We start from the raw sequence: 18366 nt of genomic DNA, 5'->3' as shown, positions 1-18366 counted from the left end.
TATCACACTTATATTTATGCCTTTAATATTTATGATCACCCCTATTTATTGAATCATTAAGCCAGTATTTATTTGACCTGCACTATTTAAAAAGTTTGTATATTGTGAGTGTTATTTATTTATCTAATCAGCAACTAAGAGAAAAAGAAGATAAAGAAAGATATTTTCATAATTTTTACGGTGTAGAGTCGTTTTTGGAACGGATGCACGCATGGTTATTGTATGGGTATGTCGTATGCTTAGCACGGTGCCTGATTCCTGACCACTCGTGCCAAGCTACCACTGTATGTCCTGGAAAGACCCCGTTACCACCAACCCTTTCCGGTGTGGGAGTGGAGTATTTCTAACATAAGCCATGCACCATCCCACATATCTTTATACAAAAAGACTTACAGTCCAAGATTTTTCTCTCAGCATCTTTCTAGCAACTGCTCCATCTGCCTTTTCCCAGCCCAATTACCAGTATTGGTAGTCTATGCAGGAGGAAGAGGGCTGCTTGTGCTGGAGTCTTAAGTTGCACTGAATGAGGAACAATACTTTCATTCAGATTTCAGGAAACGCACAGAAGCAGCCCCTATTGTATCCTGCAACTTCCTCTTGTACGAAAAAAGCTAGGCTATTTGTTGTTGCTGAGCCACTGAGAAAAGCTAGCCAGTGCTCGCAGTGGAAAAAAATCCTTCTTTGACTTACTATGACCTACAGAAAGATACATGACAATTGAGTACACATAGCTTTTAAAAGCTGAAAGTTTAGGTTAGTATTGTACAGATGTCTCTTTTATGCCTTAGACTGCTGTAATACATTTAAATATTCTCTATGCTTTCAGTAGTCACATTAATGCACAGCAAGGTTGGCCCGCATTTACCACCATATATGCATTTTTATAAAAGCTACACATGTGCTTCTACAATACAACAAGCTTCAATTCACTTGTTATAGGCAAGTCAATTGTACCTTTCCTCGACTTAGATTTCTAGCCCCAGGGCAGTCGATCACCTCTTTCTCTTCCCAATAATCGTCCTTTTTCTCCTGCGTGATCATTACTGTTATCATTGTTACATGAATTAGCTACCTACTTCCTTGAGCACGCGCCTGAATTGGTTACTTTAGGGGAATAGAGAGAATCCTTCAATATATTTTTAATTTATTGCCACATGGTACACTACTCCACTCTTTTAGAGTGCATTCTTATATGAATGCTTACGATGCCCAGTTAGTCTTGAGTATCAAAACCATCATCGCTCCCAACAGGCAAATCTTAGATGGATGCTGTCAACGGGCAGACCCTTGATTATTGGTCATTTTAATTTACATGCAAAAACATGGGGTCAGTGTTCCTAGTAAGGACAGGAGAACTGGAGAAGATTTTCTCAAGGTTAGACGCACTCGTGGAGTGGCAGTCAACAAGACTACTCCATGTTGCCTTCACACATCCCGAGGGATGTCATGCTTCATCATAGGGCGATTGCTCCTCGTCGTCATCATGATGAGTGCAAGTAAGGTCTAGGCGGAGTGGTATGGGTGTGTAACGTTTTCACCATAACTTGCACTCTTCATACAGCAACAAAAACAAAAGATCTCTACCAAAGTAACCCTTTGGGGGAGCTAGGAACCCAAATGACAGCTGTGATAATAGGAACCCTTTCCTCTTTCTTCAAGGACTGTGAATAGTTTCTGACAAAAATCTGTTTGCCTGTATAGCTGTCCCTCCCCCACAAAAATATCTCTGCCATCTCCCTCCAGCTAACATCCCTTGATCCCCCAATCCTTCTCAAATGGTATGGGTGTAAGGGACAATAGTGACTCAAGTGCTTGCCCTCCACGTGGTCCCATGTTCTTGTACTCTCAAGCCTCCATGCTTGCTGCAACACCACAAACCATCCCAACCTCCTGTCTACTCCCGGTGCTATTCTACATAAAGGATATATGAGTTTGGTCTAGGCCATATGGTTGCTCCTGCCTGTTTCTTTTTTCCCATTTGTGACCACTGTCTCAGTTCAGGTCTCAGTGTCCGAGTTGTCAGGTCAGTTGAAGGACTTAGTTAAATATTGTGAGCCTTTCTAAGTTTAGGGGATTTGGAAAGGGTGATCCCAACAGTAGAATATTTGTGCTCCTAAGGGAGTATGTGACAGACTTGAAGAATCTTTGTTTGTAGAGTGATGATAGACAAGTTGTGATAAATACCTGTTTGAACTCCATTGTATGGAATGTCCTCTCCTCCTATTGGCTTAAAAATCAGCAGCTTCTAATCATGATAATTATGAAACCTTGCTAATTTCTGTTGATAAGGGATTGGACTTGTTTGTGATTTCTCTGCGTGTTTTCTGTAGTCAGAATGGGGTGTCTCTAGGTTTTTCCATTATTTCTTCAAAGACGCCTTGCATGTAATGTGATTAATGTCCTTAGGGCCAGTGGCTGAGATTAATTCAACCATTCCACCCATCACTTCTTTGTGTACTTCAGTGTGACACTCGAAGTGGGACGTGTATTCCCAGACATGGGTCCCGTGCACACGATTCCATAGGAACCAAGCTGTGCTTTGCTGATGTGCCCCAATAGGGGCAAAACTGGCACTGGACTGTATTCCGTTTCAGGGTTGGGTTGGCCTGGCCTGGCAGTTTTGGCAGAACTGTTCCCACTGGAGCAGGGCCAAAACTGATTTGCATATGGCTGGGTCCAAACGGAGGTGGCCTGGGATGTGCCCCAGGTAATCACCAATGACTGCGATTAATTGAAGCACGTCATTCCTATTCGTATACTTCAGTGCTTAATGTCATTGCCTTCTGCTGCCCTGATTATTCTTCTGATCTGTATGTTATTTCTCCATGAGCTGTTTTCTAAATCATTCTTCTTTTTGGGGAGAATGACACTCAGCTCTTCAAGCACAAGTAAATGAGATCTCTAGGGTTCCATGTAGATAACTGATTCCATCTGTACTCTCTTCTAATGTATTGACTCACTCTTCAATGTCTGCCACTTTCTGCCACCTGTGTATCATCTGCTTCCCCAGTTGTAAAGTCCCTTTTGGTGTTTGGGCTGGTAATTCGCACTTCAGTTTCTTGTAGTTTCTGATGTTTGTGCTTGCTTTGCTGTAGCACAGCCTTGAAAGTTCTTTTTTGCCTTTGATCGGTGCCATTTTTCATCTAGTTTTACGGGGCCTGCTGCACATTGATGAAAGATTCTTTCCTGTTGGGAAATGAAGCTCAGCCTTCATTGTGACTCTTATTTGCTTCCATTTATCATCTGAGGGTTTTGTGTACCAGTACTTTCCATGTAAATTGGTCCTCTGCATTACTATCCAGTCCTTCTCTGCACATAGTCCTAGGTCTTTCTTGCTGTGTCGCTCCTTGTTCACTGCCACCCACCCCTGTTTTCACTGCGGCAGTGTCTTTGTAAGCCTTGTCCTCTCTTGTGTCCCCCCCCCTCCCCCCAATAAGGGAATTGTTATCTTCAAACAAGGCATACAGTTCCTACTGGTCCTGCTGCCTTGGGCCCCTCTCGAGAGCCAGCCTGATTGTGGATGCGGGTCAGGGCTTCCAATGTAGTTGCTACATGCTGCACCCTGACCTTATGGTACCGTTTGGATCTTGGTTTGTTTTTTAATCCAGTCTGGGAATGGATGATATAATAGGGCCACTGTGAGTGTGATCTCTGCAACTATGTACTCCATTTCAATAATAAAATTCCGCTTGTTTCTGTGATCGCCCATTGTCCCTCCAGGCCACCTTAACAGCAGAGCGTGCTGTGTACACTTTTTGCAGGCACCCGACCTGTTGCTTTTGGTGCCAATTTTTGAGCCCTGTTTGCTGATGATATCCTATTTTTCCACTTGCTGGGTACTACAGTTGATGAGGTCTCCACTGCTTTGGATTTATGGACTGTCTGGGGTCTCAGTCTTGGACGGCAATTCCTTAATAATCTGGTGCCCATGGCTGCGCTCACTCCGGCATCTTGATATGGCAAGAGCCATTCTTGATCATGCTGTCAGCTTTGATTGCACCACACATAACCCAGCCACCGGATCACTACAATTGGAGGGTATCGCCAGGTAATTTGTTTTCATGCTGCCACATGGCAAGAGTGGAGCTTGCCAATTGTTTCCATTTTAGGTCAGGCCACGTCCCTCATAACTATTTCTATGCAATATGATGTATTGGTCCTAAGTTCAATGGAAGTTTTCCATATTAGCAGTACCAAGAACCTCAAAGGGTGGATGTCATGGATTTTATAAACCCAGCTAATGTAATACGACAGATGCCTGCCATTGAGTCTGAACTCTGAGATTGTTCACAAAGGTTATCTCTGTTGTGGATGACAAACTTACTCTAACCGGGGAGTTCAGCTGTCGCCCGATTACGATAATTGGACATTCGAGGACGAAGGCACTGGTACTCTTTTGAAGTTGTTTTTTTTCATTTTCTTCCAATCTGCACAAACAGTTTCTTTTCAACCATAAAAACAAAGTTTCATCTGTTTAACTTTCAAAGTGCAATTCAGGTTGGCAAAATTAGACTTAGCATTTACTAATCTAGAAATGGATTCTGGTTTTGAGGTTTGTATCCCATCAGTTCACCAAACTTGCAGTAACATTAGGATTCAAAAAGACACCTAAGTCCCTTGTCCTTAAGCATCCATGTGAATCCTTTGGCATGGCTAAATATGAGACCTCTTCAGTCATGTAGTTATATATATTGAGATCAGTAATTAGCAGCATCCCTCTGAAAAAAATCACAATGGCCTCCCTTCTGCTGTAGGCCTTCAAATGAGACAAAACTTCTGAGGCTGTACTTTTCAGATCCCTGTTGTTCAGATAACCACAACCGATTTGTTTCTCACTGCAATTGTCTAGTGACACAGTATTTGAACTGCTCAAGACAAGATGATTCAGATCACTTCCCCCTGGAAGATAGACTTTTACTCGACCCCATCCCGGAGAAAGCGACATCCACGATGTATCGTAAATTAATCAACAATATGCCGGACCCCTGGTAGCCCTGCATGCGTCACGGACTGAGGACCTTGGAAACATAGATGAAGAAGATTGGCTAGAGGCCATACAAAGCCCAAGAGAAATTGCAATCCGGACAAGATTTAGACTGGTGCAACTTAAGATCCTGCACCACAGCTACTACCCACGCACACCTCTATATAAGTGGGGTAAAGCACACACGGCGCTCTGCGTCAGGGGCTGCCAAGGGGGAGGGGGGGGGACTTTCTTCCATATCCTATGGGAATGCCAGGAGATTGTCCGATTCTGGCAGAAGGTCACAGAGGTAATGTCTAGGGTATCGGGAGTGACGGTCCCATTGGACGCCAAATGGCTCCTCCTGATGATTAAGGGGGGCCTTGACTGGCCTAGACACGTGTGAGTATGACTAGCCTTGGCAGCGGGGATTTCTAAAAGGAACATTGCGTGAAGGTGGGGAGTGTCTTCACCACCGTCACTGAAAGAGTGAGAGATGGATCTGGACTGGTGCCAACATGCAGAGGAAACAGTGTACAAAAGTAGGGGCTGTGTTAAAAAGTGGGAGAACGTATGGCAATCATGGGGCCAATATAAAGGAATGGAGGGGGAGGAGTAGGATGTATAGGCCAAGTTACAAGACAAGGGTGGAGGGGGACTGTTGCATGCCTTCGGTCTTTTGACATTGTTGGAGGTCAACCTGTGCCTTCAAAGATACTACAGGCAGGTGACTCCCTGTCTATCCCTCATGTAACATTGGCGATGTCAGAGCTGTAGCAAGTAAGACTGTATGTGATTAATGTAAAGCATGGTCTTTGAGCAATGTTAATAAAAAGCTTTATTAAAAAAAAAAGACAAGATGATTCATATCAACTACCTTTTGTTCATCGCAATTTTCTATGTCCTTACCATCCTCCTTGGGACAGGTATCCAAGTGCTCATGTGCAATACTTCTGTACTGTTTTTCCTGACCATTATCTTGTGACTCTGGTTTGGGATTGATTTCACCAGAAGAATATACGGTCTGTTGCATCTCCTCTAGAGGGGAAAAAACATAACGATTCATAAGTCTTAAGCAGACATTAATATGCTTTTACAAATAGAGAATCAATGACACAAACTACTTTTCAAAAAATTGAGATTTCTTTTGTAGATCTCTTTGCTACATGGGGACGCTTTTGCTGGCCAGAGATTTCTTTTTAAGTTCGCATTAGGCAGGACCCTTCTTCTAGAGATGTTCTCATGTCAGACTGACCAGTGGTAATTCTGCATACGTTTTCTCTGGTTTCTTTTGTGCACCAGTTCATCCAAAGTTTGGGAAAACTAACAACTCAGCAATTCTACTGATCGCCACTCATTAGCCAGCTTTGCTTTTGGGAACAACTCCTCTAATCATTAAGATTTATGCTGCTTCCCCAGATCACAGCTCCCCAACTTAAGCAAGATGATGATTTTGCGCCCTTTCCTGCCATTTTTAAATGCGTCAGCATGGTCTTGAAAGCCCACAATATTCATGTTTGGACATTTAGAATAGGGGATTGCCATCACTTGTGTTTCATGAAAGAAATCCACCAGGAACAGTAAACAAATGGCTTACATTAAGCTGCCAGGCCTTCACTTGGATGTTGCTATTTAAGCGTTGCTTCATAAACCAAATGCGATGCTTTCTTTGACGGTTCACACATTGCTATACAACTTTGATGGGTTGTTATGATCCTATCCGCCCATGTGAATCCTGGATGGGTTGTGAAACACATTCTACCCTATGTAGCACACTCCTTCTTTTGATTTGCTATGGAGGAAGACAGCCTTGTTACAGTCGGTTTCTGATTTGCTATGGAGGAAGACAGCCTTGTTACAGTTGGTTCCTGAAGCAGAAACGATCCAGCTTCAGGCCTTCTCTGGTAAATAATATATTTTCTATATTTTTTCTTTCGTCCATAAAGTGGCAACAGAATTTAATTTCAATCAGGAAATGATTCTTCCTGTGTTTAAGCATAAACCTCATGCTTCCTCATTGTTGGAGCATTACATAATCTAGGTTTTTTCAGAGTATTAACATTTTTGCTGAAAAAACTAACGTAAATGTGAGAAATTGGTCTTTTCTAAGTACCTAAACCCTCTTTCTGTAAACTAGATGCAGTTGAACCTTTTGTTTTCAGCCTATGTCCCTAGGTTGAGGGTCCCAAGTTTACTTATACATCTGATCTTGGGAGTATTGAAAGCTTCACGATTGTGAACTCTCTTAAGCACTATTTTAAAGAATTTCTCCACCTTTTTCTCTGGCTCTAATGCTGTACCACGTATTGTAGCTTAGACTTTGTAGACTTTCACCAGCTTTTTGATCCTCAAGACTCAAGAGACCTTGTGCATCATGCTTCTGATGGCATTTTTCCCCAAGGGGGTCTCATGTAGTTATCTTTGCACAGAATCCTGCAATGTCGTTGTTAGTGAGGTAATAAGCTTCCCTACTTCCCTGTGTAACTCTAAAGCAGAAATTATATTGCCAGAAAGCTTATTTCTCATCTGTCATGAAAGAACAAAGGCTGTATATTCATTAGATGGCGCTTTGTTTCATCTGGATCGCCTTGTTCTAGGTTCTAAGGAATCATTTGGTTGTTGGTCGTCTCGTTCACCCGAAATGAAACAGAATGACTGCGCTTTCTCCTTGGCAGTGCAGTCGTGTTCATACGTAGAGAGACAAGGAAGCATCTATGCTTTTTGTCATCCTGTCCCGTTGAAGGTGGTGCAGGCATGCAACCTACTACGAAAACATTTGCCAGACCCCCATCCTGAATGTCAGGACTTAAAGCTAAGATTTAAAAAATGTGTTGGCCACGGTGACTAATAATAGCTTTAACAAAGTGAGTAGTCTTTAGACCAATTTCTGAACACTTAGGGCCCGATTCACAGAACTAACTTAAGACAAAATCCTAAACTTACTACCATTTTGGTATTCACAGAAGGCACTTACTCATTTTGGTATACACAGAAGGCACTTACTCATTTCGGTATTCACAGAAGTTAGGAGTCCTAACTTTAGGACTCCTAAATGCCTTCTGTGAATACCGAAAGTCTTAAAATTAGGATTTTTCTCAATTTAGTAGTCCTAAGTTTAGGACTCCTAACTTTAGGACTCCTAAATGCCTTCTGTGAATACCGAAAGCCTTAAAATTAGGATTTTTCTCAGTTTAGTAGTAGTATAGTTAGGACTCCTGACTTTAGGACTCCTAAATGCCTTCTGTGAATACCGAAAGTCTTAAAATTAGGATTTTTCTCAATTTAGTAGTCCTAAAATTTAGGACTACTAAATTGAGAAAAATCCTAATTTTAAGACTTTCGGTATTCACAGAAGGCATTTAGGAGTCCTAAAGTTAGGAGTCCTAACTATACTACTACTAAACTGAGAAAAATCCTAATTTTAAGACTTTCGGTATTCACAGAAGGCATTTAGGAGTCCTAAAGTTAGGACTCCTAACTTCTGTGAATACCGAAATGAGTAAGTGCCTTCTGTGAATACCAAAATGGTAGTAAGTTTAGGATTTTGTCTTAAGTTAGTTCTGTGAATCGGGCCCATTGAGCCTGATCTAGATCTCTGCGGATGGTTTACTCCGTCACAATGATGGTGGATATCCTACTGTCGAAATATAAATCTCATTTAATTCTATGGGATTTCTATTTAGCAGATGGGATATCCGTCATCGTCGTGACAGAGTAACCTGTCCGCCCAGATCTAAATAGGGCCCTTAGACTCCCTTTGACCTCACCTACCTGTTCATATCCTACAGCTGTACAGAGAGGTGGAAAAGTACTTTCTATATCATTACCAGTGTCCACATGTTCATTACGATCATTATTTCACATGAGGAAACCTGACACCGGTATTTGGATTTTATTATTCTATAATTATCGCCTATTAAGTATTGTGCGCAACATGGGGTGTTGCATGCACATTTTCATGGCAGCTTTGAGCTGCTAACATTTACCTTGGGCAGTTAGATTTGATGGCACCTCGGTGTGATTAAAAATCCCCGCAACTAATAATTCTGATATGTGCAGTACCAATAGATACTGCAAATAACAGAACTGTACTGGCACTCGTAACGAGACAGTTGGTGTGGGGAGGTGGCGGATGTGTAAGTGAACAGAGCTTGTGTGATAGAACGACACACGCACATTATTTTTCGTATGTGATGCAAGAGATGTTCCTGCCTTGTAGTCATTAGTCAGGACATCCAGCAGTCTGGAGAAGAGAACTAAGGAGTGCCAGTTTAAATGTTATTACAGTGGTTGACTTGCAGAATTTTACATAGATGGCACCACATCATGAAAGAATTCACCCATAATCTGTGGTACTGAGTAAACGTCATGCGTGGCATTGTCAGTGAGCCTCACAAGGTTTTCATTCTATTATATATTAACATTTTTCTGTTTGACAACTGAATGTAACCCGTTTCTGTTCATGTGTTGTTTCAGTGAAACTAGTGAAGTTTTGCAGTACACTGGCAATGAAGCCCAGGATATTGAGAAGGTAAGAAAATCATCTGGCAGTAGGAAATTTATCTTTAAGTTATCTATGCCTAGTAAGTCAGCTTGTTTTAAACCTTAACTTTCTTGGGGTGGTTCTTGGTTCTATTTTCTAGCTCTCTAAGGCATGTGGATAGCCTTGCCATTTGTAGAGAAAAGGAAATCAGACTGGTATTTCCCATCCCCTTCTTCGGGCTAAACTCCTATTGGAGTATTAGGAATTCAGCAGACCTCCGAGAAGCTCTAACTGGGTATAGATGAGGAGCTGTACCAGGAAACTCCTGCATCAGTTCACACGCAACCCTAGGTATCTTATGATTAGTGTTTGTGTGCTAATCTAATCTGAATTTCAAGTGTATTTGGATGATCACTATAACTGATAATGAATATTACATTCACACTCCCCAGCACACGTCAAAGATATCCTAGAAAAATAATGGACAGTGCATTTTCTCCTTTATTCAGTAGATCTTCACACATAGACACATACTCGACAACATGAGACTGACAGCGTCGAGGAGATAATAGACCTTATACGCGCTACATGATACCATTTCGTATTGGGATTACTGAACTCGTAGAAACTTTATTTAAGGACGCCGCCGACATCAGACACCCTCTGTGGGTTTTAAATGTCACCATAGAAATACAATTTACATTGAGGAGACTTAGCCTTGAAAAAGTTGCGGGACCAATTCCCGTGTATGCGACGAAACACGTGTCAGCTGTGTCTATGTGTGAAGATCTACTGAATAAAGGAGACAAGAAGACAGAGAGAATCGGGAATCTTTGTTCAATTGTGCTTATTTCAATGCACTGTCCATTATTTTTCTAAGATATCTTTGACGTGTGCTGGGGAGTATGAATGTACTCTGGTAGCTTAGGTTAGTAAATTGGGGAGGTTGGTGGTTCTCCTCACCTTGCAGCACCGCCACATGAATAGGTACCACAGTATAAATTGCCACGTGATTTTCTCCTGAGAGGCGCCAAAAAACCTAGAAAAAATACCACTTTTCGTTTTGTCTTGATAATGAATATTATTAGATTTAATATAATATAAACCTCAATTTCATACCACATTGCTAATCAATCATGTCATGTGTGATTGTGGTGTCTCGTTGCCCAGGTATATCCACACTGCATACTTATTGGAGACCGGATGGTCTTCAGTTTCGTTGAATGACAGCCACCTTGTCTTCTAGCATCCTGCTTTTCTCTCTCTAAAGTAGGGATGAGCTTAACCCCCCCCCCCCCCCCCCCCCCCCATTACATCTCTCAGCTGGTGCAGGCACCTCTCATTCGGAACCTCATGGTGAACCAGTAATAACACCAAGCTTAAAAAAAAGGTTTGATTTAGTGCAGAAACTGAAGGTATAAGCAGCTCCTGAAGGGGGCCTCAGGGGCTGGCACAATAACCGCTGCCGGGGACCCAGAAATACCGCTTTGGTCTGCTGTTGCACCCCAAACAACAAGGCTGGATGTGTCTCACTTCCCCCAGGGTATGAAAAGCGCATCAATTTTGGCGAAAAAAAGTCGAGCCAATGAGGGCCCAAGTAATGATTTTAACCTCCCAATGGGGGGACACCGCTGCACCCCTGCCGAGGGGAATGGGGTGGGGGTACTTTTGTGCAGCAGGGGGCAGTGCGCAGGAATGATCGATACCCACCCTCTGTTGAACAGCAGCATTGTCCCTGTGCTGGAGGGCAGACGAGCAGATAAAGGGGTACCTTTGTTGGTAAAGTAGGCACACAGGCCGAAGGAAGGTCTCTTACTCGGGTGTACCTTAGGTCAGGGTGAGTAGGCCGACAGGGAGAGTAAGCCGAGACCCTGCAGAAGGCAGGACGCAAACTGGACGGACAAGGTAACGAGTTGAGCCTAATAAGCAGTAAGGGGCTACTCCCTTTTGCGATTGAAGAAAAAAACAACAAAAAACTTTGACTTCAAAAAAGCGGCGTGCATGATGGCCTCAACAACTAAAAGGTGTCATAACTATAACAAGGAAATGAAAGAACTGGATTTAAATTGGGCAGAGATTATTTATAACCTATCACACAATTATGATTTATGATCCTGTCAAAATCATTCCTTCACTCGGAATGATTTATGACTCTAATAATAATTAATGGTCCTGTCATCTTGAATTATGACTGTACATTGTCGTTTATGACGTAAGTGGCATAACATAGAGATCATACATGTTAATAAAACGGCGGCCAAAAATTCCCACGAGAAATCACAAACACGGCTTGTGTACATTTGTATTCACAAATGTATATGTGGTATGTCTGCTGATTGGAGTGAGCCAAGTGTGGGGGTTATGTTGAGCAGATCAGAATGCATGTGGCAATTTTGCAAATATGAAGAATGTACTAACTACAAGCAAAACAATGTTTCATAAACACATCTATTGCCAGGATCTTTACCTATGCAGTAATGCGGCGGCTTCTTTGTCTTCATAGCTGCTGGCCAGAATGAATTCTGTAAATTGTTACTACCCAAATGCATTATTTAGAGGAGTGCAGTAAAGGTCAAAACCACGACAAATGGCACCTTCTATTTCTGCACCATGCAACGTTATTGCTCTATTTGGAGTTTCCTAGCTCTGGTGGTGGTTATGCCAGCTTTGCCATTGCGTTCGCCAAGATACAGAGGTATCTGTGCCATAAATGACGGTGAGTCAGTCGCCTGATAAAAGCTGATCTGTCGCCTTTTATGGTGGATTTACCACAGTTCGTATCCGTCATAGCTATGCTGATAGACTGGCAATTAATGCTAAGGTGTGGTGTTCATAATATTGTGGAATCAATCCCCTTCTGACCCAAGCATATTTGGAGTACTGCCCCATGCTCCGTGTTGGTAGAATATATTCCACCATCTGACAAGGATATTGGTGAAGGTTCTCTCTCCCTCTGCATGTAAAGTCAGTGGCGTGTTTTGTCTTCCACTGACAAGCACAAGGAGGGGTACGGGCTGTATGCACCATTAACAGTCTTTGGTAAAACAGTGAGTGATATGGGATGGTAGGATGTATAGCTGTGCCCATACTGGCTACATGGTGATTTTGTTGCAGCACTTTGGCAAATGATTACGTTTGGAGCTAATACACATGAATTTTGGAGTATAAACCAGTTGTAGAGTCACGTTTTTTTTGTATGTGCCTGCCATCTAATGGTTCAACCAGGAATAGTTTTCAAAATGTTTCTAAGTAATAATGGACCTAAATGGTGAACAGCCTTTACAATTAAGTCATTTCTACGCAATGTTACCACGCAGCTGTTATCACTTACTGAAGTATTTCTGCCTTGACCACTCGTGCCTTTACCTTGCGGGTAAGTTTAAAAAAAAAAGATTATATTACACAATTATTATATTTAAAAAAAGGCGTTTAGGTGCAGGAAGTAGTAAAGGGAGATGAGGGTAATTTTAATATTTAGGCATGGGCATTTGTAAAGGGAGGTAAGGGTAAATGTAGGGGTAGGCAGTGGCAAAGGGAGGTAAGGGTAATTTTAGGATTTTGGATAGGGAGTGGTAAATGGAGGTAAGGGTGAATTTAGGGTTGGACTAGTGCTAAATGGAGATCAGTGTAGTTTTAGGGTTGGCAATGGTGAAGGGAAGTAAGGATGAGTTCAGGGTTGGCTCGTTGGTAACAGGTCCTACAGGTACATTTACGGTTTAGAGATGGGTAGTGGTAAAGGTGAGGTAAAGTTACATTTAGGGTTGGGTAGTGATTAAGGAAGGTCTGGGTAATTTCTTGATTTTGGTGAGGGTAGTCGTAATGGGAGCTTAGGAGAAAACTAAAAGCAATGGGAGGTTTAAACTAAATTAAATCTATGTGTGTGGAAATCGGGGGTTTACTTACCTTACATAAGCTTACCATGTATGGTAAAGACATCTGCGTGATAAAGGCTGCATGGAAAAGGGAGTAAAGGCATGCATTGTAATGTCATACATTCAACCCAGATAAGCACAGGAAGGTATTTTACAATTATCTTCTTTACCATTCAGTTCCACTGGGAAACGAGTTGAATATTATATTTTTGAATGTTATGTCAAGAAATTGATTATACAAAGCAAGGGTAATCCGTTCTACCAAAAGAACTTCAGGTATGTATGTATGTGATTTTTCTAGAGTACAAACTTAGCAAAATTGCAGCAGGGTGCTGTTCAGGGTCAAAGACCAGCATAAAGTCAATAAGTAACAGTAGAGGTCCCTCGCTTGCGGATGGTTAATGCATTGTGTTATAGTGCTCTTTAAAGAGGGGAATCTTCAAATCTTCCCTAAATTGGAGCAGCGTTGGAGTTGTCCTGATTTATATGGGTATGTTGTTCCAGGTACTTGGTGCATAGATGAACAAACTCTTTTGCTTTGTTTTTTTGTTTTTTTATACTTTGTAGTGAGATGGTGAGCTTGTCTGCAAGATAAGCTGGGCTGCTGGTCGTGATGGCTTTGTAAATGATGCATCAGGCCGGCAAGTGGAGCGATCAGGATGGGAGTGATGTGATCATATTTGTCCAGGCCCTGGATGAGACTTGCTGCAGAGCATATAGGAATGTCGTTGACGAATGCCAGTGTTGGGGCCTGGGACTTCATGAAACAGAGCATTAGCACCATTCAAATGTGAGAGTATGAGGACTTGAAACACAGTTCTGAAGTCCCTTTCAGAAGGAAATGGTTTCACTTTTAGAAGAGTGTGCTAGTACCAGGCTGTCTTTGTGTTTTTTTTTTTGTAGTGAGTGAGGTTGATCCAGGAAGAATTCAAGTGACTTTAGCATTCAGTCAAGGTTGGAGTTTAAAGCCGTTCTGGTTCCTGACGTTGATCCTAGTGTGTCTGGGGAAATTGTATGTTGCATAAAGTCATTACTGAGCAGGAATGTGGGCACCTGTATGACACTTAAGAATAGTTTTAGCCTTCCACAAACATAGGTTTTCATCATGGCATTACCATTAGTATTTATTAATATAACACGGAATTTAAAGTGCAACACCAAAACTGGCCAAAGAAAAACAGTGTGAGAAAAAACAAAGTATATTAAAATACCCACTAACTATCCTGCCCAGGAAACTGCGTCGAGTTCAGTATACCATATGAACAGGACGCAAAGGAAAATAAAGTTAGAGGGTCAACTTGATGCGGAAGCAGGTCAAACTTTGTAAGCCAGTGTATACCAGTATCCAACCTCCTCATTCTTTCACCTTATGCTGTTTGATACAAACATATGGTGTGTAAAAGATAAATGCTTAACAAGAATGCCACTAACTTGTAATACCGGATTTGAACTGAATATCAAATATAGCTTCACATCAAACTTAAATGTCCCTGTGTACAAAGATATAGAAAATAAACTCTGTTATTCATGTGACTGCTCAAATAGATATTCTGGAAATTACATCAAATCTACTAGGATTGTGTGGTTGCCTGTCGAAATCACTAGGGTCGGGTCATCTACAGTTCCTCAGATGGTAGCCAAGAATTGTTTTTCAAACCAGATTGAAATACCAGATGGAACGCTATCCAAAACATATAAATTTGCATTGGGTATTAAGCTATGGAACCAGTAATAGTATCGAAACACCTTTATTCTTGCAGAATTGAGTAGTTTATTTTCTATTATTCCCATCTCTTTTAGGTCCTTGAAGACATTGAATATCTGAAGTTTGACAAAGGGCCATGGCTCGAACAAGACGATGTGAGTCTGCATCAGCTCAGAATGAGGTACGTACCTTGTCAGTATAGTACAATATTTTTAGATACATCAAATAGGAGAAGATGGACAATCATGCACTCTGGTAATACTGGTTGAGATAGGAGAATACCCCCCCCCCCCCCTTATCAAAAGACCTGATACTTTGTTAGCATATTGAAGGACACCGGTCACATGTCAATGCTGTGTAGCCTGATTGCCACTTGGATGCCTTAATGATGCTATGTGTGAGGGAAGGATCACCTCAAACAAGCCAGTTCGGTTCTTGAAAAAGGATTCCAAATAACGTGCTGACGGGTTTAGTGAAAGATACCCATCCACCCTACATTTTAATGCCGGATCTGATGGACAAAACCATTGTTTCGTATACTCTTACTGCAAGGTGTAAAAGGTGGGGTGGGCTTCATCACACATCTCTATAGTGCACAATCTAAAATGAGTGGCTCAGTTTATTTGTGATAGTCATTTCTAATAGGAAAAGGCCTAATAACTTCAGTCAAGTTAATTATTTAGCGAGGTATTTAGCATTTAACACATTTGTAGTATTGTATAGCCTTCTGTTAAGAAATGTGTTAAGAGTGTGAGGTTTATTAAGTTAGGAAACAGCTTGGTTGGTGAGTCTTGGTATTTACTTGTGCCGTATACAACTTATTGGTAATGCATGTGTTGGGCTTCAGATTCTTGGTTGAAACCCCCCCCCCTCCAACTGCAACAACAGTCCATCACACATCACAGTACTGGAGGTCCAAGAGAAGGCCTAGTTGATTATTCTGATACTACAGGTCCCAGAGCAAAGGCCGGATCATTTAAAGAGAACACAGGAGAAACTGTTCAATGATATCTGCTGTTGCTCCATGGTTTAAGAGAAGGGGGCATCCATTACATGGACTGCTAATAAAGGGTATTTTGGAAAGAGTCGTATTATGCATGCTGATGTTGCATGATCTAAACCTGCTCGGTGGGGTATAGTGCACATATAGACACCATTGGGTCCTGAGCCGGCAGCCAAGTAGAAATTAGTTTAGTCATGTTTTGATACTTCATTGCCGGATGAGTGGAGATCTGTCCCAATATTTATTTGTCTGTTTAAAGGCAGACAAATTATTATTTTTCAGTGCTTTACAGGGTTGGTTTCATTAGGCATCAGACTACAACGAACGTTAAAATAGAAGATAAATCAAGGGGTTCATGTCAATGCTGCAGAGTACAATTTGTAACTTGAATGCCAAAATATCAGATATCCAATGCTTTGGGATAACAAAATAAGAATAATTGGTTTGGGTAATGTGAACACGTGCACTCTAGAACTAATGGTTCCTTTGGTCAAGCCATGCTCAAGAATATTTTGGGGAAACCATTTCTTGAAACTACTGTGACCTTCTACAGACGTTTCTATGGTTTGGAATCTACCCAAAGTGTGAATTAAGGACGAAGGTAGGTAATATTACTTACTCGTTACTCACCAAGGAAGTTCTGCACTTCGACATTCAGCTACTGTCAGGTATAAGACTGGCCTGTCTCCTCTCAACTCTTTCAAAAGGTATGAGACATTTGTTTAGGTGTCTGAAAAGAAACTGAGGTGTTGAGTGGAAGAGATAGGGTCATGGTTGACAGAGGCTAAACGAGAACGGCTGTTTATTCTTCTGGTGAAGGTTACTTTTAGTGGTATCCCAATGCCTGGCAAAGTGGCCTCGTTGTACTATAGCAAGAAGTGTTAGGTAGTTTGCTTCCTACCTCGGCTTATGGTAATGTGACATTGGTTTGTGCTAACAATAAACATTCATTTGGCCACTGAATCAGCTACTCTTAAAAAAAAAATAGAAAATAATAATGTGTATTTGTAAAGCGCTCATTCACCTAAGGGTATCTTGGCGCTGGATAACCGATGTATATTCTAGCCCTGCTGTGTGGTATTGTTGATTCTAATTCAGGTTTGTAAAGCCTGGACCTGGTAATGTAGCCTTATGGGGGCACTTTAAGGTCGTTCGTGGCATATAGAGCTATATAAAAGACACTTTTAACAAAATGAATAACTCATTAAGAGGCTTTTTTGCTTGCTCTCTGTCCATCTGACACTTTGGCATTGCTGTGTGCTGGCAGTAATCCGTAATTAAATCTTGTTATACCTAGTAATCTGTTTGTGATAAAAGTAAGACCTAATTAATTGGCATTTGCCCACAAGAGGTAGCCATGCTGTGTTTAAGCTGTGAGTGACAATTAAGAGCCCTTAAGCCTGAGCCTGATAATATGACGAGGCTTGTGTAGCTTTAGTTGCCTGAACACTCTGACAGTAGGACACCATGTATCCAGTCATCAAATTTCAAACCTGTACTTTCTGGGAACACAGTCAGTTTGCTTTAATTGAGCAGATTTTACGAACAGTCTTCAGAATCAAGATCTGCAAAAGGAAAGTCCAGGACTGGGAACATGGTATCCTGTATACCTGAAGCAAGCTGGCTACTATGTAGCTTGGTTGTGAAATAATTGGGACCCTCATACCCAAGCCAGGTGCTGTTTCCTTGTTGTATGATGAAGCCTGGGGTACACTGGGATTTCTGATAATGTGACGTCGTTGCTTCACAGGAACTGACCCAAGAGCTTATCTTCACTTGGACCCAAACTGTTGGGAGTAAGTTAAGATTTGGGTCCATCGGATTAGTAAAATAATAGAATTGGCTTTGGACAGCCAACATAAATCAACCCTTCTCTCCTAATGTTCCGTCACTGTCCACATGCTGGGAATCTTTAAATATACTGTGCTATTTGTAGACCAGAGTCCTCCTAACCCCCATGCTTGGTTACTCTGCATATGGGAGATATCTGACTTACCTCCAAAAACCGAGTGCGACTAAAAAGCGGACCCTCTATTGCTTCGAAGAAGCGAGTGGCATTTTGATCACTTATGCTGAAAAGAACTGCCTGGTCTTGTCAGGGCAGGATTTTGGAATATTTGTACAGAAATCATTGCCGTTCTTTGACTCAATGGGACATCCATAGAAATATGATAATAGATAATATAAGGAAACTGCATGCTGGTGTAATTTTGGTTCCCATTCTTTCATATTCTCTGTGGGGTCTCTTGGTATGAGACAGGGTTTTCAAAGATCGCATATCTGGTCCAAGACAGTCTTGTTCACGTTCATCAACCATATCAACAAGCTGTACAACAGCAG

General features: G+C 41.6%; 1 protein-coding gene across 1 annotated transcript in view; it reads left to right on the top strand.

Moving 5' to 3' along the window:
* NDUFA10 (NADH:ubiquinone oxidoreductase subunit A10) overlaps window positions 1-18366 on the top strand; it is a 145455-nt gene that overhangs the window by 93290 nt on the left and 33799 nt on the right. The window contains exons 7-8 of the mRNA XM_085645142.1: window positions 9440-9494; window positions 15119-15204. Coding sequence (XP_085501268.1) covers window positions 9440-9494; window positions 15119-15204 — 141 coding nt within the window. The remainder of the gene's footprint in view (window positions 1-9439; window positions 9495-15118; window positions 15205-18366) is intronic.

Source organism: Triturus cristatus, chromosome 3_1 (genome assembly GCF_964204655.1).
Source record: "Triturus cristatus chromosome 3_1, aTriCri1.1, whole genome shotgun sequence".
Lineage (NCBI taxonomy): Eukaryota > Metazoa > Chordata > Amphibia > Caudata > Salamandridae > Triturus > Triturus cristatus.
Note: the sequence above shows the minus strand (reverse complement) of the source record. Positions and strands in the feature narration are given on the sequence as shown.